We start from the raw sequence: 26,112 nt of genomic DNA on the forward strand, positions 1-26,112 counted from the left end.
AAGGCATAAATAATACAATCGTTATAGGTAACAGTGGTAATGCTAGTAGTTGTAGTAGTACTTGTAATAGTAGGTAGCAGTAGTAGGTAGTAGTAGTAGGTAGTAGTAGTAGGTAGTAGTAGGTAGTAGTAGGTAGTAGTAGTAAGTAGTAGAAGTAGGTGGTAGTAGTAGTAGTAGTAGTAGTAGTAGTAGTAGTAGTAGTAGTAGTAGTAGGTAGTAGTAGCAGTAGTAGTACAATTACTAGTATTACTATTACTACCTATAACGATTATATGCCTTGCACCTCATTCCAATAACCAAATATACCCTCCTTGTCCACGTATTGTTTGTAACGGCTTGACAAAGCTCCTGGAGAGCGAAACTTGCCACAGTAAAAATGTTACATTGGTTACATATGTAACCTTTTACCTAACACTCTCAGTCTGACAAGGTATCTTGCAAGCAATGTTGACCACTGATCATGACCATCCATAACAATATTCTTCACATTTAGCGTTAGCTTTGTTCGAACAGCCGGCTATCTTTTGTTGGGTTCTTGGGTATTCCAGTATTCAGAAAAATGAACTTACAAACTCCTCTGCACGTTCAATAGCTCCAGATTGTGAAGTCTTCCTCAGGCAGTCGTGACTTAGCTCTTCCAAGATCGCTTGTAGCATGTCATTTTTCCCTTCGTGAAGCCAAACTTGGGCGCATTGGTCACTTTCACTCCATCACCGTCATCTGTTGGGAGCAATTCTCGTGACTCCACAAGGATCACATCTGACTGTGAAGACTGCAAGACCACGATGATACACAAGGATCACATCTGACTGTGAAGACTGCAAGACCACGATGATACACAAGGATCACATCTGACTGTGAAGACTGTAAGACCACGATGATCCTTCAACCTCTCTTCATAGTTTGCCCCGTTTATCAGAACTTATCCGTCCATGTAGGGTTCTTCACGTTGATGCTGAAGTTTTCTTGTTCCAAGGAATTGGATCTATCTTTTCCTTTTTTCGGGTAAAACCTCATTACCATTACCTAGGTATTGTATAACCCTCATTATTATAATAATTTAATAATGAGAAAAAGGTTAAAATGTTTTTTAGTCTCGATGGACAAGTGACTTGCTGCCTTGATGACCTTGTGCACTCGACGCTGTTTAAACCTAGTAAACTAGTGCATGTATGGGGAAGCGTTAACACCGTAGGGGACGCAGAACCCATGGCATATGAGAGGCAGTCAGGGTCGATTCAAACGGAAGGGCAGCTCCAGTTCCTTAGATCAAGAGCACTTACTCAGCATGAAGTTGCCTCCTTAAAGGCTGGGATAAGGTAGAGAAGTGTTTGTAAACAGACCTGGTGTTGTGGCAGGAGGGAACAAGACCAGGCTGGCACCTTCAGGCTGGTGTTGTCTAAGGAAACTTGGGCGTCCAGTTGCCACCAAGCATCAACCATCAACTCTGACCTGCAAACCAATAACAAAATATTACAGGACAGCCGGAATAAAATAAGACTTCTTAATGTAATAATGAGATATTATAAATGCCAATAATTCACTTAATACGCAAGTTTTATTTCAAGACCGACTCAATAAAAATAATCAAACACTATGTTATCAAATATAAAATTTCCAAACCTCATTAAAATGTCTTTTTATTTCAAATGGTTGGTATTGACATACCATTCCACCTTCAACATGGAAATTCTTTGCTATCAATATTTATGCAGCAAAAGATTGACGAAGTCATATTCTTGTATAATACTGTCATATTCTATAACTATAATAATGTTTTATTTCTACGAGCATACGGATAATGTAGATACATGAGTAGCAACATGATTAAGCCAATAATTACTTATTTATGCATTTATATAAACAATATTATATATATATATATATATATATATATATATATATATATATATATATATATATATATATATATATATATATATATATATATATATATATATATATATATATATATATAATATATATATATATATATATATATATATATATATATATATGCTTGGGACTACACCTGTGCCGCCACATTGGCAGACACTTGCCATACTCCGTAGCTTAAGGGGGTGGAGCTGCCAGCCACAGGGAGACTCAGAAGATCCGTAAATATGAAGACCTTTCCCCTTGCTATAACTTCATCCCAATAGGGTCGGAGACCCTTGAAGCATGGGGCAAGTGTGCTCTAAAGTTCCTCAAAGAGCTGGATGAAAAACTCATCATAGAAACCAAGGACCACAGGGCGGCCAGCTTCCTCTTTCAGAGACTCAGTGTTGCAATCCAGAGGGGAAATACCTGCAGCATTCTGGGCGCGCAGCCCACCGCCGGGGAGCTGGACGAAGTATTCGAGATGTAGCTCTGAGTTATCTATGTTGTTTTACTAACTACTGTATTTTTGTCAATGTATTTTGTCTTTAAATAAAGTATATATGAAATATAGGGGGTAGTAGGAGAAAATAATTTTGAAACAGCTTCAGGGAGAACCTTGAGTTTTCCCTGAAGCAAGTTTATTGTTTTCTCTGAGGATGAGGATCCCCAGGACAGTTCCAGAGGTGGTACCTCACTATGTTATTTATATATATATATATATATATATATATATATATATATATATATATATATATATATATATATATATATATATATATATATAGGCAATCTGGACACCCACGATGCCTTGTACCTTCTCCCAAAGTGCTTGAGTCTGCCCAGGTTGACATATTTCCTAAGATGTGCACCTTCATATGATAACCCCATACTGCACGAATATGACAGTATCCTGAGGCAGATTTTCACGAAAGTACTTAACCTTACTCTAGAAGATGGGCAGTGAAAGTCATCACAGATTGCAATACCTGCTTTTCTGTCCTCATGCACTGCATCCAGAGAGCTTGTAGCAGCGATTCTCCCTGAACATCTTAGGGACAAGATTGGAGTCTAGGACCAAAAGTTCATTGACGGAGCCATGATCTGGGATAATCTAATGGGCTCTGAAACTAGACCTGCTATCCCCCAACAACTGCAAACAATCACACTGGGATGGCCCGATAGTGGAGAAAATACCCTCAACAATGCTTAAGTGTGTGTCAGGGAAGGATAGAGCCCGCTTCCTGGCAGTGGGAGCTCCTCATGCAGGGGACTTTCTGTTGGCTGTTCCCAACTCCTGCCTTGGCACACGGCTCGACCCACAGACCATCCGCATTGGTATTGCCCTTCGACTTGCCGCCCCTATTCTCGCCCAACACAGGTGTATTTGTGGCAGTGAAGCAGCAGACCGATTCGGGTACCATCGTCTTGTGTGCCGTAAATCCGAGGGAAAAATTGCAAGACATGAGGAGGTTAATAACATCATCAAGAGGAGCCTCACAACAGCCGGATGCCCAGCAGTAAAGGAGCCACCCCAACTATGCAGATCTGATGGCAGCCAGAAGCGTCCAGATGGTATCACACTTCAAGCCTGGACAGATGGGAAGCAGGTGGTGTGGGACTACACATGTGCATCTACCTTGGCTGATACCTATCTCCAATACACCAGGGAGGAAGGAGGGGCAGCCGCCAGCTTCAGGGAGTCCCAAAAGTCTAGAAAATATGGAGAACTTGCCCATCATTATATGTTTGTTCCCATAGGCTCAGAGACCCTTGGCTCATGGGGAAAGAGTGCATCTAAGTTCCTTAAGGAGCTAGGCAAAAGACTCATCAGGGTAACTAGGGATCCCAGGGCAGCTAGTTTTCTGTTCCAGCGACTCAGTGCGGCTGTTCAGAGGGGTAATGCCTGCTGTGTTTTTGGCACGCGCCCCAGCTCTAAGGAGCTGGATGAGATTTTCGCATTGTAATCAGTGACAAACACGTAACAATATGTACCAGACATGTATCTCTCACATCACATGTACTGTATATGCCATCTTTATATCAACATTGTATCTCTTAAACCTTTTGTACCATATTATGTAATAAAATATACCTATTGGTAAAAAAGAATGAAAAGATGGGGTGGTATGGGAAGTGGAATATTCAAACGGCTTCAGGAAGAAATCCAAATATTCTTCCTTGAAGCCTTTTTATCCACTTCTCCAAGGCTATGGGTCCCACAATTTACACCAGAGGTGGACCCCATATATATATATATATATATATATATATATATATATATATATATATATATATATATATATATATATATATATATGTCGTGCCGAATATGTAAAACTGGTCAATTAGCAAGAACTCATTTAAAATTAAGTCCTTTCTAAAATTTTCTCTTATACGTTTAAAGATATATTTTTTTCATTAATGTTGATGTAAAAATTTATAATTTTGCACCAAAAGGAACTTAGAAAACTTACCTAACCTTATTATAACAAGCGCAATTTATTTTAGCCTAACCCAACTAAATATATTTTAGATTTGTTTACAATAATTTAATACTAAACAAACACAGTGAAATATATTTTTTTCGTTAGGTTCATAATGATTTTGGCGAAATTATTGCATACACAAATTTTCACTTGTCCTATATGGCAAGATGAGCGTTGCTATTTAAGCCAAGATCGCAAGTTCTGCCTATTCGGCACGACATTTTATATATATATATATATATATATATATATATATATATATATATATATATATATATATATATATATATATATATATATATATATATATATATATATATATATATATATATATATATATATATATATATATATATATATATATATATATATATATATATATATATATATGCAATAAGATCACAGTAAACAGGTGATTTCAGAATATGCAAAACAACCACTCTGAAAGAATAGAGAAATTCCAAGCGCTTTCGTGACTACTTTATGAACGAATTTGTATAGATAAAATATAATGATAATTAAAATACCCAAGAAATGTAATTGATAAATCTTTTAAAGTTGCTAGAAATACTTTTTACAATCCAAAAAGGGACAACCAGCCTTATTCAACTAAAAATATGTTGGTTCTCCCTTACCATGAAAACTTGGTTGATATGCCTTCTCTTCTTAAGACTTTTAATATTAAAGTTGTATTCAAAAATCTTGATACAGTAAAAAAACTTTTGATAAAGAATTCCCCCCAAAATGCTGATGGATGTGTCTATAAGATTCCTTGTAAAATTTGCGATAAAGTTTATTACGGTCAAACTGGTAAAAATCTCGAACTAAGATTAAAACAACATAAATATAGCATTAGAACTGGACAAGATTCCAATGCTCTATTTATTCATGTAAGAGATTTTAACCATCCAATTGATTTTCAAAAAGTTGAGAAAGTAGTATCAAGCAAGTCCATGGTCGACAGGAATATAATTGAATCTTGTTTCATAAAAAGCAGTTTTGACAATAATATGAATATTTCCTTTGGTTTATATAAATTAGATCCATTTATAATTAATAGAATTTGGGAAGAATTTAATAATACACTGGACAAATAATCTTTAAAATTTCTTATTTCTTGGGTAGAATAGTTTGTGGGGTGAGTTGTGCAAAGGACCTATCCAAGTTGGGTCGGCGCGCGTCAGGTGTTTAACCGTTGTGGGATCTGATAGTGAGGTGCCGGCCAGACCCCTTATATAGCTTCCTTGGATGCTTTACTTTCATAGTTCCTTGATAATGTGAGTAGTCACGAAAGCGCTTGGAATTTCTCTATTCTTTCAGAGTGGTTGTTTTGCATATATATATATATATATATATATATATATATATATATATATATATATATATATATATATATATATATATATATATATATATATATATATATATATATATATCAAGTTGAGCCCAAGATTGCTGAGAAGATGTGCAGACCAGCTAGCAGCACCTCTAACTCGCATCTTTCACCACTGCCTAGTACAGTGTAAATGGCCCTCTCTGTGGAAAGAGGCAAATGTAGTCCCAGTTCACAAAAAGAAGAGCAGAGCAGAAATCAGCAACTACAGACCAGTGTCACTGCTGTCAATCACTGGTAAGATCCTTGAGACAATAATCTCAAGACAAATGACAGAATTTTTTGACTACCACTCACTACCTTGTGATCGTCAATATGGCTTCAGGAAAGGTTACTCTGCTGCTGATCTGTTATTAAACCTCTCCACTAAGTGGCACCAGTCACTCCACTAGGAATTGCAGGCTCTACGCAATGTCTCCTCAGTGATTACCTTCATGGTAGATCTGTAAGTGTAGTTCTCAATGGAACGGAATCAGCAAGACATCCTATTGGGGCTTCCACAAGGAAGCGTGCTGGGACCATTGTTATGGAATGTCTACTTCAACGACCTTCTTCATCTCATCCCAGAGTCACATGCATATGCAGATGACTGTACACTGACATTCACTTATCCAAGAGAAGAAATGCCAGCTGCTCTAAGCTACATCAATCACCAGCTAAGAGCTATATCAGCTTGGGGAAATAGATGGCAAGTAACATTTGCACCTGAGAAAACGCAAATGATGATCGTCTCTAGGCACCATGATGGTAATGCTGGTGCAGTAGTAAGGATGAATGGGAGGGTGTTGGCACCTGGAGAAGAAGTTGATATCCTTGGGGTGAAATTTGACTCCAAACTAACCATGAAGAACCATGTTATAAATCTAGCAAACAAGGCAGCCAGGAAGCTTACAGCACTTCGCCGTATCTCGCATCTGCTTGACAGTAGGGGTTGCAAGATTCTGTACGAGGCACAAGTACGCTCACACCTTGAGTATGCTCCACTTTCTTGGTTTGCCTGCACCTCCTCTCATCTGCGACTGCTTGACAGAGTAGAGAACAGAGCAAGACGTCTCATCTCTCGCCTGGGCCCATCCTGGATAGATCTGTCATTTCAACACAGGAGGGATGTGGGTGGCCTTACTGTTATGTACAAGGCCAATACTGTCAAAGTACCACACTTGGATCCACTTCGAGGACAGCGTGAAACAAGCTTTTATGCCACAAGACGGGCAGAAAGCAGCAACTTCACTCTGGCTGTGCCCTTCTCCAGAACATCACTCCATCTGAGATCCTATATACCCAGGATGACTCGAGTATGGAACACATTCGTACAGCATAATGATGTCAACGAGATAAAGTCAGTTGATCAAATGAAAATGCTGGCCCACAGATGGCTCCAACTTCATCCTGTTCCCTACTTGTATGTCTCGTAACAATAAAAATGCTTTCAAATGAGCTGATGTAGGTAACAGCTCTTAGCTTGTCAATAAAGTTAGGAATCTTTAACCTGAGAGAGAGAGAGAGAGAGAGAGAGAGAGAGAGAGAGAGAGAGAGAGAGAGAGAGAGAGAGAGAGAGAGAGAGAGAGAGAGAGAGAGAGAGAGAGAGAGAGAGAGAGAGAGAGATGATGTTGATAATGATTATTATTGTTTCTCCGTTTGCTGAAATTCCCCCAATCTTGTCCTTTAAGTTAATCGTGTCCAAAAATGATGCCTGTCTACCTTGCTAACTTTATTTTTAATTTAGAATACTCAACCGACAAGTTAAAGATTGAGACACTTATGCAGTATATGGGAATCTTTATTGAGGAAACATTTCGCCACACAGTAGCTTCATCAGTCGAATACAAAGTAGAAAGGTGTAAGGAGAGGAGGAGTTTGATGGTAATCAGTCCTTCAGCCTGGAGTCGATGTGTTCAGTCCATCAATCTTGTAGACTGTACAGCATAGGGCAGTAGAAATGGCTTACCATACTGTAGTCAGGTGAGGCGAAGCAGGATCTTGATACAAAGAATTCTTCGAAACTTGTCCAACCTTTGGACGAAGACCTACTTCGACTAGTGGATGGTACCACTATGACCTGCCTCCTCCTGCTTCGCCTCACCTGACTACAGTATATAAGCCATGTCTACGGTCCTATGCTGTACATTCTACAAGATTGATGGACTGAACACATCGACTCCAGACTGAGGGACTGATTACCTCAAACTCCTGTTCTCCTTACACTTTTCTGCTTTGTATTGGACTGGTGAATCCACTGTGTGGCGAAACGTTTCCTGACTAAAGATTCCCATATATTGCATAAGTGTCTCAATCTTCCTCCTTTATGTTCTTATACCTGCAAGACACAAGTGGGACTACTACTAGTCCGTCTAAGCTGAAGTTTATTATTTTATTACTATAACACAATAGGGTGTTGACTGTAAGTTCAATAAAGGGTCGAGGAGTGAATAATTGAACTAGGATGGTGGGGTTGGGATGTTCCTAACCCCATATGGTTACTTAAGTAACAGACACTATACGTCACAAAGGAGCTCTCTAATGATACATACTACTGGTCAGGCACTTACTGTGTGGAGATCTGTGTTGCTTGTGTCTCTCTGGGAACGTAAAGTCTTGAGCTTACCTTGAGACCTGTCTATAACTAACCGAGACACTAACAGGAGAGAGAGAATGTATCTCCAAGCGTACTTTGAATCACAGTATTCTTATATGATAGAAGATAGATCGTTTTTTCTGTATATTCTAGCAGCTATAGACCCTCTTACAGGATAAAACTCTTAGAAGCCTACCAACTTTCCCCCCCAACACTTCCATCACCCAGGGAGTGAGATAAATGCTATTTAGCATGTTTTATTGTTTATCATAATAGGTATCTAATAAAACTTCTGATCAGATGTCCAGATATATTAACTTGTGACCCTCATATTATATAAGAAAACAGTTTTAAATACCTTATATGACATGCATAAATAAATTAACAAAGTCAGGTTTACTCTCAACTCTGGATAAACTTGGTACCTTATATCAGACCTTAAAATTATATCCTTAAACCTTATATATTCTAAGTAAAAGGACACAAGTGCAACCAATATGACATGTATATCAATACATAAATTCACCGCTTTGTCAAGCCGTGAATTTTCGCTCACCATGAGGTGCGCTAAGGTTACACGGGTTCGATCCCCCGGCTAGTCGCACTGTTGTTATATATATATATATATATATATATATATATATATATATATATATATATAGAGAGAGAGGGAGAGAGAGAGAGAGAGAGAGAGTAAGACGGAGAGCATGATAGCAGATGAACAAGGAGGCTTTAGGAAGGGTAGGAGGTGTATAGACCAAGTGTTTACAGTGAAACATATAGGTGAACAGTATTTAGATAAGGGTAAAGAGGTTTTTATGGTATTTATAGATTTGGAAAAGACATGACAGGGTGGATAGGGGGGCAATGTGGCAGATGTTGCAAATGTATGGAACAGGAACAGGTTATTAAAAACAGTGAAGAGCTTTTACGAGGATAGTGAGGCTCAAGTTAAAGTATATAGGAGAGAGGGAGATTATTTTCCAGTAAAAGTAGGCCTTAGACAAGGATGTGTGATGTCACCGTGGTTGTTTAATATATTTATAGATGGGGTTGTAAGAGAAGTAAATGCGAGGGTCTTTGCAAGAGTTTGAGGTTAAAAGATAAAGAATCTAACACAAAGTGGGAGTTGTCAAAGTTGCTCTTTGCTGATGACACTGTGCTCTTGGGAGATTCTGAAAAGAAGTTGCAGAGTTTGGTGGATAAGTTTGGTAGGGTATGTAAAAGAAGAAAATTAAAAGTGAATATAGGAAAGAGTAAGGTGATGAGGATAACAAAATATTAGGTAACGAAAGATTGGATATCAGTTTGGAGGGAGAGAGTATGGAGGAGGTGAATGTATTCAGATATTTAGGAGTGGACGTGTCAGCAGATGGGTCAATGAAAGATGGAGTGAATCATAGAATTGACGAGGGAAAAAAGGTGAGCGGTGCACTGAGGAGTCTGTGGAAACAAAGAACTTTGTCTATGGAAGCAAAGAGGGAAAATGTATGAGAGTATACTTACACCAACGTTCTTATATGATTGCGAAGCATGGGTAGAGAATGTTGCAACAAGGAGAAGGCTAGAGGCAGTGGAGATGTCGTGTCTGAGGGCAATGTGTGGTGTGAATATAATGAAGAGAATTCGTAGTTTGGAGATTAGGAGAAGGTGTGGGATTATCAAAACTATTATCCAGAGAGCTGAGGAGGGGTTATTGTGGTGGTTCAGACATGTAGAGAGGTTGGAACAAAATAGAATGACTTCGAGAGTGTATAAATCTGTAGTGGAGGGCAGGCGGGGTAGGGGGTCGGCCTAGAAAAGGTTGGAGGGAGGGAGTAAAGGAGGTTTTGTGTGCGAGGGGCTTGGACTTCCAGCAAGCATGCATTGCATGCGAATGAAAGGAAGGATTCAGGGAAACCGGCAGGCCGGACTTGAGTCCTGGAGATAGGAATTATGTACAGTGCCTGCACTCTGAAGGAGAGATGTTATTGTTGCAGTTGTATAACTGTAGTACAAGCACACCTCTGGCAAGACAGTGATTACCGTTAACCAGATCTCTTAAATCTTTTCTTGCATTCAGAATGACCGAGATCATTATCATTCAGTTTATAAGTGCCATGGCTATTCTATTTTGCCAAGCTTAGAACCTTACATTTGCCTACACTAAACTTTAACAGCCACTTCTCCGACCACTGCATCAACTTATCCAGATCTTCATTCAATGCTCTACTGTCCTCATCAGAATTAATCTGAGGGTTTATTGTAATGTCATCGGCAAACTTCCTTATGTCGCTATTTATTCCCTCAACTATGTCGTTTAAGTATATTGTGAACAAGAAGGGACCCGAAACTGCCTCCTGATGAAGACCGCTTGCGATGCGTCCCGCACTCCGATTTCTCCCCATTTATGCAAATTCTCTGTTGCCTCTCTGTCAACCACTCCTTTATCAAGGAATTTTTTTCACACTATTTCGTGTGCCTCTACTTTCCTCGACAGTCTCCTGTGTGGAACTCTGTCAAAACCCTTGCTCTGGTCCAAACACAGAATATCTGTCTCCTCAAATACCTTAGTGAAAAAAGTTAGTAAATTCGTAAGGCAGGAACGCCCCTTTGTAAAACCGTGCTGAGATTCATTAATCAATTCATGTCTTTCAAGGTGGCTTCAAAAATCCTTGGCAATTATTGATACCAACAAATTCTCCCAATGGAGGTTATGCTAATTGTAGCATAACCACTTATCTGGTACTATACCCGTTTGTATGGATATGTTGAAAATACAGCTAATGCTTTGCTAAGTCCCTCCTTGCATTCCTTTACAACACTTGAGAACAGTTCATCAGGGCCTAGTGATTTTTAAATCTAGTGTTAGGGTCTTTGGTCTTTTTTGTTTGATTTAATTTCTCTATTGGGAAAATAAGTTGTCTGGGCAGCTTGAACTATTCTTTGGAAAATATCAAATTGACAATCATCACTGCCTACCTAACCCACAGGATAATGACCAGTCAGGTCACACCAGTTCACCCCACCCAGATAATCGCTCAGACCCATGAAATCGGTCAAGCTAAAATCATGAATATTGACTTGGTTGTAGTTATTAGGGTAATTCCATGATATGTTGAAAATAAGTGATTTGTGACCACTTTCCCCAAGCTCATCATTAGCTTTAAGATTATTAATTAGTGATTCCTTGTTAGCAATACTTTATTGGCAACGTTCCACCCACAAAATGGGCTTTATCAAGTCTCAGTCAAGTCTATCTGTCTCTTGGTAAAGTCCACTGTGTGGACGAAACGTAGTCAATAGCTGACTGCACTGTATTTATCTCATTTACCACCGAGTCGATATTTTGTACCATCTCGCTTCACACGTACGGCATGACAAAAATTTATTTTAGACAACATTTCGCTCAGGACTGAGCTTTTCAAGATTCAATGAAGTTTAATCCTGAGCGAAACGTCCTCTAAAAAAGGTTTGCCCTTCATTACGTATGTTTATATCAGTTAGTCGATTTGTTGTCATGCGCGCACCAACTGCAACTTCTTCTTTTCACATCTAAACTCACTCTGTGACGTCGTCGCCAGAGAAGCGATTAGTGGAGGCACCAGACATTGCTCCAAATGACCCAGACAGGTTTAGCGTTTCCCGTAAATAAAAAAAAATATTCTTGCTGACGTCTTCACTTATTGCCATGCAGAGATGAATGATCCAAACGGGTTTAGGTGTTGTTATGTTAATAACAACAACAACAATAATAATAACAATAATAATAATAATAATAATAATAATAATACAGGAGGACGTGTCAGAAGGTTAGGTTAGGGAACGTTTGTCAGGAAACAGGACAAGTGTTTCCTGAGACGGATCGTAGTCATATGATAACCCACAGCTAGAGTTTTTGGTTATCTGACCGAGGCCTTCCACTGGCTTACCGGTCCACTCCTTTAAAAACTATGGATATGGTTATAACCATTAGACTAGACATTAAAAGTGTAAGAAGAAAGAGAGCAGTGCAAAGTGCATAATCTTCACTCAGGTATTTCCACTATGAGCACCAAGAAACTGGTGCGTCTTGGATATCCTGTGAGAATCGACGCAAACGTAATACAAAGACATTTACAAAAATTTTTATTAGACAAAGTTTTCTGTGCATAATATGGGTTTTTAATTTTTAAATGCATGTATTTTTTAAATATTATTTTTATTACTGCTTAGAGCGAAACGTTGTGATAAATATTTGCTCTGCTATGAATGTCTTTCAATGGCGCTGCTTCTTGGCATTTCGTTTTCTCATCATATGCACTCATGCAAGTTGTATTCATTTAATAAATCCTCAACAGCAAGGACTGTAATGAGGAACTACCTTTGTCTCATGAATGAAGACGGACTGTAGATGAATGGTTCAGAGAACCGACATGTTGTTGAATTAGACACAAGTGCAACTCTAGGTATCTTTATTAAGGATAAATCCTCAATAAAAATACCCAAGGGTTGCACTTGTGTCTAAAAAGTTGGTAGAATTACCGACAATATGTAAAGTAAAAGGACACAAGTGCAACTAATGTGACATTTATTGTGGCAACGTTTCGCTCTCCAGGAGCTTTATCAAGCCATTACAAACAATACATGGACACAGAGGGTATATAAAGGCTCAGAGTGAGGTGCAATACTAGTGAGGTACCATTTCGATGTTCACTAGTGTAGTAGTAGTAGTAGTAGTAGTAGTAGTGGTAGTGACAAAAGTAATACAATATGGTAGAGCAATTAATTCGTACATGAGTAAAAGGATATAAAAGCTATTACTTGGGTAACATAAAAATAGGTTGGACAAATATAGACTGGAAAGAGGCAGCTTGTTTCAGTGTTCACTCTCTGTAATGTGCTTTGTGTAGTATAACAGGAGAGACTATGTGATGGCAGGGTTTACTGTTTTCAGGAGGATTCTTGCTAAGACTTCGGAGATGGTGAAGCTGCCGTTGTTTTGTTTAATTGTATTCGAAACAGCGATCAGTGCTGATTCGAGGCACTTGCGTCTGCGGAAATTAGTTTCTTTGATCACTAATTGGGCGTCTCTGAATTTCATGAGATGATTGGTGGAATTTCGGTGTTGTACACAGGCGTTGTTCAAGTTATCGTTCCTACATGCGTAAATGTGTTCATTGAGGCGGGTGTCGAGGTTTCTTGCTGTTTCACCTACGTAAATCTTGTCACAGCCTCCACAGGGTATAGTGTAAACTCCTGCATTGACTGGTTCGTGGTGCTTGGATTTTGTCCTGGTTAGATCCTTTATTGAAGTGCTAGAAGCGATGGCGACTCTGGTGTTAGCTTGTGAAAGTACTTTTGAGACGTTCAGTGCAACCTGGCTGTTGGGAAGAATTATAACTTTGTTGGGAGTGGTGTTGATGCGTGGAGAATTAATGATCTGAAGAGCTCTTTTCTTGCAGTCTTTGATGAAAAAAGAAGGAAAATGTAACTCAGTGAATGTTTGGTGAATGTATGTACATTCCTCGTCAAGAAAGTATCTCACACACTTCTATTCCAGTCAAGATACCAAGACCAAAAGAGGCATCATCATCGGGTTTTTCCTAAGAGCATACCGAATTTGTAGTCCTGAGTTTCTTGACGAGGAATGTACATACATTCACCAAACATTCACTGAGTTACATTTTCCTTCTTTTTTCATCAAAGACTGCAAGAAAAGAGCTCTTCAGATCATTAATTCTCCACGCATCAACACCACTCCCAACAAAGTTATAATTCTTCCCAACAGCCAGGTTGCACTGAACGTCTCAAAAGTACTTTCACAAGCTAACACCAGAGTCGCCATCGCTTCTAGCACTTCAATAAAGGATCTAACCAGGACAAAATCCAAGCACCACGAACCAGTCAATGCAGGAGTTTACACTATACCCTGTGGAGGCTGTGACAAGATTTACGTAGGTGAAACAGCAAGAAACCTCGACACCCGCCTCAATGAACACATTTACGCATGTAGGAACGATAACTTGAACAACGCCTGTGTACAACACCGAAATTCCACCAATCATCTCATGAAATTCAGAGACGCCCAATTAGTGATCAAAGAAACTAATTTCCGCAGACGCAAGTGCCTCGAATCAGCACTGATCGCTGTTTCGAATACAATTAAACAAAACAACGGCAGCTTCACCATCTCCGAAGTCTTAGCAAGAATCCTCCTGAAAACAGTAAACCCTGCCATCACATAGTCTCTCCTGTTATACTACACAAAGCACATTACAGAGAGTGAACACTGAAACAAGCTGCCTCTTTCCAGTCTATATTTGTCCAACCTATTTTTATGTTACCCAAGTAATAGCTTTTATATCCTTTTACTCATGTACGAATTAATTGCTCTACCATATTGTATTACTTTTGTCACTACAACTACTACTACTACTACTACCACTAGTGAACATCGAAATGGTACCTCACTAGTATTGCCCCTCACTCTGAGCCTTTATATACCCTCTGTGTCCATGTATTGTTTGTAATGGCTTGATAAAGCTCCTGGAGAGCGAAACGTTGCCACAATAAATGTCACATTAGTTGCACTTGTGTCCTTTTACTTTACAGTACGATATTTGTCAACAGTAGGATATTTGTCAACAGTATGATATTTGTCAACAGTACGATATTTGTCAACAGTAGGATATTTTTCAACAGTAGGATATTTGTCAACAGTACGATATTTGTCAACAGTACGATATTTGTCCACAGTACGATATTTGTCCACAGTACGATATTTGTCCACAGTACGATATTTGTCCACAGTACGATATTTGTCCACAGTACGATATTTGTCCACAGTACGATATTTGTCAACAGTACGATATTTGTCCACAGTACGATATTTGTCCACAGTACGATATTTGTCCACAGTACGATATTTGTCCACAGTACGATATTTGTCCACAGTACGATATTTGTCCACAGTACGATATTTGTCAACAGTACGATATTTGTCCACAGTACGATATTTGTCCACAGTACGATATTTGTCCACAGTACGATATTTGTCCACAGTACGATATTTGTCAACAGTACGATATTTGTCCACAGTACGATATTTGTCCACAGTACGATATTTGTCCACAGTACGATATTTGTCCACAGTACGATATTTGGATCCAAGATCTCCGGTCCAGTGACAGTAAAGAACACTGTACATCAGTATTTTTCTTGTTACTTGATGATCCCTGGAGGATGATCCCTGGAGGATGATCCCTGGAGGATGATCCCTGGAGGATTATCCCTGGAGGATGATCCCTGGAGGATGATCCCTGGAGGATGATCTCTGGAGGATGATCCCTAGAGGACGATCCCTGGAGGATGATCCCTGGAGGATGATCCCTGGAGGATGATCCCTGGAGGATGATCCCTGGAGGATGATCTCTGGAGGATGATCCCTGGAGGACGATCCCTGGAGGATGATCTCTGGAGGATGATCCCTGGAGGACGATCCCTGGAGGATGATCCCTGGAGGATGATCCCTAGAGGATTATCCCTGGAGGATGATCCCTGGAGGATGATCCCTGGAGGATGATCCCTGGAGGATGATCCCTGGAGGATGATCCCTGGAGGACGATCCCTGGAGGACGATCCCTGGAGGACGATCCCTGGAGGATGATCCCTGGAGGATGATCCCTGGAGGATGATCCCTGGAGGATGATCCCTGGAGGATGATCCCTGGAGGATGATCTCTGGAGGATGATCCCTGGAGGATGATCCCTGGAGGATGGTCCCTGGAGGATGGTCCCTGGAGGATGGTCCCTGGAGGATGGTCCCTGGAGGATGATCCCTGGAGGATGATCCCTGGAGGATGATCCCTGGAGGATGATCCCTGGAGGATGATCCCTGGAGGATGATCCCTGGAGGATGATCCCTGGAGGATGATCCCTGGAGGATGGTCCCTGGAGGATGGTCCCTGGAGGATGATCCCTGGAGGATGGTCCCTGGAGGATGGTCCCTGGAGGATGGTCCCTGGAGGATGGTCCCTGGAGGATGATCCCTGGAGGATGATCTCTGGAGGATGATCCCTGGAGGATGATCCCTGGAGGATGATCCCTGGAGGATGATCTCTGGAGGATGATCCCTGGAGGATGATCCCTGGAGGATGGTCCCTGGAGGATGGTCCCTGGAGGATGGTCCCTGGAGGATGGTCCCTGGAGGATGATCCCTGGAGGATGATCTCTGGAGGATGATCCCTGGAGGATGGTCCCTGGAGGATGGTCCCTGGAGGATGGTCCCTGGAGGATGGTCCCTGGAGGATGGTCCCTGGAGGATGATCCCTGGAGGATGATCTCTGGAGGATGATCCCTGGAGGATGGTCCCTGGAGGATGGTCCCTGGAGGATGGTCCCTGGAGGATGGTCCCTGGAGGATGGTCCCTGGAGGATGATCACTGAAGGATTATCCCTGGAGGATGATCCCTGGAGCATGATCCCTGGAGGATGATCTCTGAAGGATTATCCCTGGAGGATGATCCCTGGAAGATGATCCCTGGAGGATGATCTCTGAAGGATTATCCCTGGAGGATGATCTCTGGATGATGATCCCTGGATGATGATCCCTGGAGGATGATCCCTGGATAAGCTCAACCCTGCCCTTGAAAGCATTAAGACAAGTGTCTGGATAAATGCTATGATTTATCGCTATGATTCGGGCTATGAGTCACACGGATTTATCGCTATGATTCGGGCTACGGATTCACACGGATTTATCGCCATGGTTCGGGCTATGATTCACACGGATTTATCGCCATGATTCGAGCTATGATCCATACGGATTTATCACTAACATTCATCTCTTTGGTCACTGCCGATTCCAAAGGATCTGAACTCAGCAGCTGTCCCAGGAGTTATGAAGAGATACACACCAAACCATTTTTGCTGCAGCAGACACACGTCCGAAAAACTGCATACTCCATATTATCCATCTTGTACGTAAGTGAGAAGGATTTTTTTTCTCTCTATAGCTCAGTCGCCATGAAAACCAAGGTAAACAAATTTTATTACAACCTTCCTTGTACCCTGACCAGGTTTTAGGCTATATTGTATTTTAGAATTTTAAATAAAGGGGCGGCGCCCCATGGGGGGATAGGCATTGTTTTGGCTGCACTATATTAAGTAGCAGTCATATTTCGAAAGCATATACATGATTTCAAAAATATATGCAGGGTTCTACTTTTTTTTTTTTTAATTTGGGTGGTACCCCATTAGTATTTTTTATACATTATATTATTTCTAAAATTAAGATACATACACCACTTCCTGATAAAGTGGATATTAATCAATGAGTTCCCCACACCAGCAAGCCGACAAGGCAGGTGTAGAAATATGAGCCCCCCACATCTGACTCCTGAAAGGCAGGTGTGGGGGCATGGGTCTTCCACATCTGCCTCCTGATAAGGCGGCTGTGGGGGCACGAGTCCTCTACATGCCTCTTTAAGTGCAGGTGCAGGGGGTGTGTGTATCTCACACCCGCCTCCTGACACGGCAGGCGAGAGAAAAAAAAAACTTCTGAAATCATTGGAAGAGCTACAGAAAAATTTTCATTAACTTTTTTTACTCTTATAGTTAATTTTAAAAGAAGCAACATACATCCGGACAGCGCCAGGTTATTCTGTTAGCAGTTATTAAAGTCAAATGATTGACTCACTGTAGTGAACAATGAAGCAAAGAAGTATATTGTTCACTGACAGACTGGAGCTGTACTAATGGGTAGCCAGAGTATACGAGTCTCCACGAACAGAAAGTTATAGGAACAGGAGAATTAGACACACGCGCAACATCTAGGTATCTTTATTCGGTAGACGTTTCGTCAAGCAGTGGCTTTTATCAGTACAATACAGAAGACACAAGAGATAAATGAGGAAATCAGTCCCTCAGCCCAGATGTTCAGTACCGCAGATGTTCAGTACCGCGGATGTTCAGTACCGCGGATGTTCAGTAACGCGGATGTTCAGTACTGCACTCATGATGAATGTCAGATTCTCAGATTCTTCAAGAGTGCGGTACTGGACACCTGCTCCTAGGATGATTACCTCATCTTCTACCTCTTCAGTCTTCCGTATTGCATTGCTAAAGCCACTGGTTGGCGGAACGTCTACTAAATAAAGATACCTATTGTTGCACAGGTGTCTAATTCTTCAACTTATCGTTATTATATACCACTGATCTTTGGATGACAGGAACAGGACTTAACTCTTTTCAGGGTGACTCCACTGGATCAGTTCTGATTACCTCTCATTCTCCAGTAGCAGAATTGCCTTTTTCCAATGTACATAATATAAAATAATCAAGTATTTCCAATCATGGTTTCCTTGGTATGTGCAGCTCTAAGCAGTATGACCCAATGAGTCTTGAGGACATACAAGAATCCAACTGAAAATGTGTCTACCCACAGAATTTGGCAGGCAAATACAGGTGAAATGGTGATTCAAAGACAATTTAAGCTGGAAAAAACATTTACTTTACGACGTTTCACTCATAAAGTGTCTTTGCATCACCACTTACTGGATAACACCATTGTCAACCCACGGACAAAGTGACTTTACCTGTAGTGGTCGCAGAGAAATAAATGGTATAAAATACCGACACAATGGAAATATAAACACATATGCAGTATAATGTGATCCTTTATTGACAACGTTTCACCCACACAGTGGGCTTTTTCAAGTCACACACAGATCTACCTGGGGTGGAAGGTACGGGAGTATTTATAGTCAGGTTCAGAATGTTGAGGTCAGGTGGAGAATGCTGCATCTGATGATCTACCGGGTGGGGTTATAGAGTCTTGGGTAGCTTGGCAGGGGTATTGGACAAGTTGTGAGTAGACCTTCTGCAGTGTTCTATGTTCTTATGTGGGATAGCGATGAAGAAGTTTCTTGGCGAGTGGTTCAGCTATGTTATAGAAGCCATTGTTCTGGTTGAAATTGTTGGTTATAGAGATAAGCGATGATTCCAGGATTCTTCGGTATTGAGTGTTGTCTTCTGTGGCGATAAGTCTTGAGTTTCTGTAGTTAATTAAATGGTTGTGTGAATTGCGATGTTGTACACAGGCATTCCTTGTATCGTCAGTCCTGCTTGCATATTGGTGTTCTGAAATACGTGTTTGGAGGTCTCTTGATGTTTCGCCCACATATAATTTGTTGCAGTCATTACAAGGGATTATGTATACCCCTCAGAGGAAAGGCACTCGGGTGATCTTCTCAATCGCATTCGCAACATCAACATCAGGAACAAGAAACTTTCCAGCCTTGACGTGACTTCCCTATTCACCAAAGTACCTACTACACAAGCCATCGATCTCTTGCGCAGGAAAATTGACGATTCACTTGATCTTCCCATTCCAGCCAGCGATTTCATCGACCTTGTTGAACTATGTGTTGGCTTTACGTGTTTCTCTTTCGAAAATCACCTCTTTCAGCAGACTTTTGGACTACCCATGGGTTCGCCACTCAGTGCAGTCCTGGCGAACCTATACATGGAACATCTAGAAGCCGAACGTTTCTCCACCATTATTCCTTCGTCTGTCACCTGGCTCCGTTATGTTGACGACATTCTCCTCATAACTCCTAAACGCTTCAACGTTCAAGCTCTCCAAGACAAGCTCAACCAGGTCGAGCCTTCAATCCAGTTCACACTTGAAGAAGAAGTCGACAACACTCTTCCTTTCCTTGATGTTCTGCTCTGCAAAGCTGACCACGAACTTCGTTTTAAAGTCTATCGAAAACCCACCAACCAAAACGATCTTCTCCACTTCTACTCTCACCACGACACCAAAACCAAACGTGGTGTAATTATAGGCTTCTTCCTGCGTGCACTCAGAATCTGCAGCAATGAGTTCCTTGAGGAAGAATGCACTATAATTGAACAAGTATTTTCTAAACTCCACTATCCTCGTCACTTCATCAGAGACTGCAGACGGCGGGCATTAAACATCTTCAACACACCCAGAGAAGACACTGCCGAGAAGAGATACATAGTCCTCCCCACCAACTCCATTGCCAAACATGTTTCCAACATCTTTTCCAATACATCATTCCAAGTATCTACCTCCACAACCACGACCATCAAGGACATCACCAGTAGTAGACAGGACAAGCCTCCATCCTCTGCAGGGGTATACATAATCCCTTGTAATGACTGCAACAAATTATATGTGGGCGAAACATCAAGAGACCTCCAAACACGTATTTCAGAACACCAATATGCAAGCAGGACTGACGATACAAGGAATGCCTGTGTACAACATCGCAATTCACACAACCATTTAATTAACTACAGAAACTCAAGACTTATAGCCACAGAAGACAACACTCAATACAGAAGAATCCTGGAATCATCGCTTATCTCTATAACCAACAATTTCAACCAGAACAATGGCTTCTATAACATAGCTGAACCACTCGCCAAGAAACTTCTTCATCGCTATCCCACATAAGAACATAGAACACTGCAGAAGGTCTACTCACAACTTGTCCAATACCCCTGCCAAGCTACCCAAGACTCTATAACCCCACCCGGTAGATCATCAGATGCAGCATTCTCCACCTGACCTCAACATTCTGAACATGACTATAAATACTCCCGTACCTTCCACCCCAGGTAGATCTGTGTGTGACTTGAAAAAGCCCACTGTGTGGGTGAAACGTTGTCAATAAAGGATCACATTATACTGCATATGTGTTTATATTTCCATCCCTAGAGTTTTCTTAAACATAAACCTGAGTGTCATGGCTCGCACAAAGTAAATTAATTTGTGTTTCTATAAAGAATCAGTTATAGTCAGTAAAAAAATGTGATATTATTGACACACTGAAAAAAGCTCTCAACACGGTTTTACAAAGGGGCGTTCCTGTCTTGCGAATTTACTAACTTTTTTCACTAAGGTGTTTGAGAAGGTAGATCATGGTAGTTAATATGATATTGTGTATATGGACTTCAGTAAGGATTTCGATAGAGTTCCACACCAGAGGCTATTGAGGAAACTTAAGGCACGCGGAATAGGAGGAGAAATTTTATCCTGGGTAGAGGTATGGCTGACAAATAGACAGCAGAGAGTTTGCATAAATGGGGAGAAATCAGAATGGGGGCACGTCACAAGCGGTGTTCCTCAGGGGTCAGTGTTGGGCCCCTTGTTGTTCACAATTTACATAAACGACATAGATGAGGGAATAAATAGCGACATAAGCAAATTTGCTGATGACACCAAAATAGGCCGTCCAATTCATTCTAATGAGGACACTAGATCACTCCAGGATGATTTGAATAGACTGATGCAATGGTCGGAGAAGTGACAGATGCAGTTTAATATTGACAAATGCAAAGTTCTAAATGTTGGACAGGTAAATAACCATGCCACATATAAACTAAATAAGGTAGATCTTAATACTACTGATTGCGAAAAGGATTTAGGAGGTCTGGTTAGCAGCAACTTAAAACCAAGACAACAGTGCATTAGTGCTCGCAATAAAGCTAACAGAATTCTTGGCTTCATATCTAGAAGTATAAATATAGAAGTCCTCAGGTTGTTCTTCAACTCTATATATCCTTGGCTAGGCCTCATTTAGACTATGCTGCTCAGTTCTGGTCATTGTATTACAGAATGGATATAAATGCTCTGGAAAATGTACAAAGGAGGATGACAAAGATGATCCCATGTATCAGAAATCTTCCCTATGAGGATAGACTGAGGGCCCTGAATCTGCACTCTCTCGAAAGGCGTAGAATTAGGGGGGATATGATCGAGGTGTATAAATGGAAAACAGGAATAAATAAAGGGGATGTAAATAGCGTGCTGAAAATTTCCAGCCAAGACAGGACTCGCAGCAATGGTTTCAAGTTAGAAAAATTCAGATTCAGAAAGGATATAGGAAAGCACTGGTTTGGTAATAGAGTTGTGGATGAGTGGAACAAACTCCCGAGTACAGTTATTCAGGCTAAAACATTGTGAAGTTTTAAAAATAGGTTAGATAAATACATGAGTGGGTGTGGGTGGGTGTGAGTTGGACCTGACTAGCTTGTGCTGCTGGGTCTGGTGCAGTGCTCCATCCTTGAGTGGAGATAACCAGACTGGGTGGGTCATTTGGCTAATCCGGGGGGGAAGTCACTGGTCTAATCCGGGGGGGGGGGGACATGGACCTGCTCCGCATGGGTCAGTAGGCCTGTTGCAGTGTTCCTTCTTCCTTATGTTCTTATATTCTTATACAGAGTACTTCGGGCAGAAGGAATCGGTTATCATGGTGAGAATGATTAAGAATCTACGAGTGGGTATCCCTCTATTCATTGTTAAATTCATCCTGCTGAAAGATATCAACGTTGGTAGACGAGAAAACACAGATATCCCTAAACTTTAGAGCAGCAGAATCAAGCACTATGATCAGAGTTTGGACAACATAAAACATCTTAGGTTGTGTATCAGGGTGACTACCAGAGTCAGGGATATCGTATCCTACTAAATACTGGGATTTAATCCTTGTAACGATCAGCACTTGCAAAGGTACCGTTTACGGTACTCTACTCAAAATGGCAAATCATAATTGTCTGTCCACAGTTTTTTCGTAATTTCATACGAGGAATTAAAAATTATCCTAGACATCATCTTTCGAAGGCAGATAAATCAAATTCTGTGGTTATTTTGGGACGAAGTAGACAACTTGGGGGAACAATAATCTTTGGGGGAACAATAATCTTTAACTAGATGACAGATAAACATATGTTCCCATTATTAAGAACCTCCTCGATCAGATTAACAGCCAGTTCAATAAACAGCAAAAAACTGACTTAAAGGAAATGATGAACTTATGAAACAACAGTCAGCTAGATCAACCACACTCCTATATATGTATAGGTTGATTAAGATTAATAATAGTTCCATTGTTTCCAACATAACATTGTTAGTTTTGTCTTGTCTGAAGCACAAAAATTTTGTAAATAGCTGGTCAAAGTGTTAACCTTATTGATGGGCATCACATCGGATGCTCATCTAAAATGTGAGGAATTTCATAATTTCAATATGCCGAATGACTTCACTTTCCTTTGAGGTACCAGTGGTGAATGTTTGAACCCGATCAGAAGAAGCATTCTTTAGTTATCACACACACACAAAATTTAGTTGTTAAATATGTTAGGAATTTAGCAAATTTTAATGTATAAAATCTAAAACTATACCGAGTTTTTCTTTTCGTTAGATACATCAGCGTTCACAGTGTGAAGATGTGGAAAATTACACTTCTGTACAGTTCGGGATATTAATTAGAAGAAACGTTTCGCCCCGAGCAGCTTCAGTCGTGATCAACACCCGTGGCGAAAGGTGTGCTATTATAAATGTCCTGAACTGTACATAAGTATTTTTCCCACATTTTGACGGAATCATCACACGAAAAGTTTTATTAATGTCTTGATCAGTACATAACGTGTGTTTTACCTACATATTTCTCCTAGATCTCCATGGAGAAGTGGAACAGAATTCTTCCTCCGTAAGCCATGAGTGTTGTAAGAGGCGACTAAAATGCCGGGAACAAGGGGCTAGTAAGCCCTTCTCCTGTATACAGTACTAAATTTAAAAAAAAACCTTTCGATTTTCTTTTTAGGTCACCCTGCTTCTGTGGGATATGGCCGGTTTGTTGAAAAAACAAAAATCCCCTAGAGTTTTCCCGACCAACAGACGTCTGAAGCAATGGAGACTGGTTTTGAGGTTACTCTCCCTGTTATATTACAGAAACTTGTGGATATATTATATTGAGACGCTAACCAGTTAACCCTTAAATGGTCCAAACGTATATATACGTTTTTTCAACATCTATAAGTATGTAAAAAAAATGTAGATCTTCTTTTCTGTTTTACATTTGAAAACGTGTAAAAAAACTTTTATCTACATTTTTTTTGTTATATTTGAAAATATGTAAAAGAAAGTAGATCTATTTTTGTAGCACTACGAATTTGAACGTCGATCTCATGGGACCGTTTAAGGGTTAATGTGCCATGCCAGGGGATGTGTTGGAGGACGGATAGCCTAACTTTAATGAGACAGGATGTAATTTTTTTAAAATTACTCCATATCCGATCCACTACAGCTCAGTTTTTCTCTACCGCCAACTCCAGTACACAAAATAAGACAGATTTGGAGCCTTTGACTCTGAATTTGATTCAGAATATACAGTGGACCGTATATATGCAACAGTAAATTTAATACTGTATGCCCTCAAAATCATCAAAACATTTACATAAAATATTTGATATCTTATTAAATGACTGCTACATACGAAGATAGCAATCATAAATGTTAATAATAATAACGGTGATAACAGAACACTATTTTTCTGCTAGTAGTGGTCGGTTACTGTGTTTATTGGTAAGTGCCAGCCTAAGTTACTGATTATAATTAGCAGCTTAGGTTGGCAAGATAATTATCTTGCCAACCAGTTAGAAATTCCTCTGCAGTCTACTGGTAGATCGCGATCGGAATTTTGGCAATGCTTCTGCTGGAGCCTAACATTGTGAAAAAAAAAAACATTGAATGTTTAGTTAATATTAATTTTCTAATTTTTACGAGTTTGAGATTAAAATTATCTCCTAAATGGCTAAAGGAAACTATGTAAAGAAGCTGAATGGTTTATATTGAAGATGGTATAAAATTACTTATAATTTTTCAAATACTTCAAAGTCAATGGAAACCTAAAGCTTGAAAGTTTGAAGTTTATATGGAGAGTAATTCCCTAGTAAAAACACACAAACAAATATAACAATTTGGTGAATAATTTGCAAATAGGAATCTGTGCTTTCCAAAACATTTCTCTAAATAAGACATTTCCAGTTAACTTCCATTCCTCATTTCCCCAGCCGCTCTATGACCCTTAAGGATTTGGCGCTTTCCCCTATATACGAGAGTAATAGACCAGTTATCACAGAGAAACAATTATCCTAATTGGTTTAATAAAATTGGGAAATTGGGAATTACACAGACCACTAACATTGCAATGAGAAGGATGATACTAGTTATTGCAAATATTTCCCATTTTTTTGTAATTATGTTATAAAATAGCAAATTTAAACGTACATAACCTGAAACTATAGTGACAATTATTCAGCAAATTGGAGAATGAAACTCATGACGATGTTTAGGTCCGGCTTGGGCCATTACCTAGTGACTAGTTAATGGTCCAAGTCTGACCGTAACGTCGTCACAATTTTTATTCTTCTATGTGCGGGTTATTTACGTATTATTCCTGTCATGGTATTGTGCCTTTTTAACACTATATTTCTTCTTAACACTATAATTCAACACTATATTTCTTCTTAACACTATAATTCAACACTATATTTCTTCTTAACACTATAATTCAACACTATATTTCTTCTTAACACTATAATTCAACACTATATTTCTTCTTAACACTATAATTCAACACTATATTTCTTCTTAACACTATAATTCAACACTATATTTCTTCTTAACACTATAATTCAACACTATATTTCTTCTTAACACTATAATTCAACACTATATTTCTTCTTAACACTATAATTCAACACTATATTTCTTCTTAACACTATAATTCAACACTATATTTCTTCTTAACACTATAATTCAACACTATAGTTCTTCTTAACACTATAATTCAACACTATACTTCATCTTAACGTTAAGGTCATCAGCGTTTAAAGGCTGAACTTGTTCAGAAGAGGCATACAATTTTTTTAATTAAATTGGTAAATTGGTTCCCACGGTGTTCTAATATAATTGGATCTGGTCTCTAAAAATTGAAACACCAGT

The 26,112-nt window shown here is 39.8% G+C and overlaps 1 protein-coding gene across 1 annotated transcript in view; it reads right to left on the reverse strand.

The window, feature by feature from the left end:
* Nucleotides 1–26,112, reverse strand: part of LOC128703827 (major facilitator superfamily domain-containing protein 6) — a gene marked incomplete at its 3' end in the record, with an annotated part of 347,143 nt that overhangs the window by 17,871 nt on the left and 303,160 nt on the right. The window contains 1 exon segment of the mRNA XM_070103751.1: nt 1,344–1,452. Coding sequence (XP_069959852.1) covers nt 1,344–1,452 — 109 coding nt within the window.

The sequence above is a fragment of the Cherax quadricarinatus genome, chromosome 87, assembly GCF_038502225.1.
Source record: "Cherax quadricarinatus isolate ZL_2023a chromosome 87, ASM3850222v1, whole genome shotgun sequence".
In the NCBI taxonomy this organism is placed as follows: Eukaryota; Metazoa; Arthropoda; class Malacostraca; order Decapoda; family Parastacidae; genus Cherax; species Cherax quadricarinatus.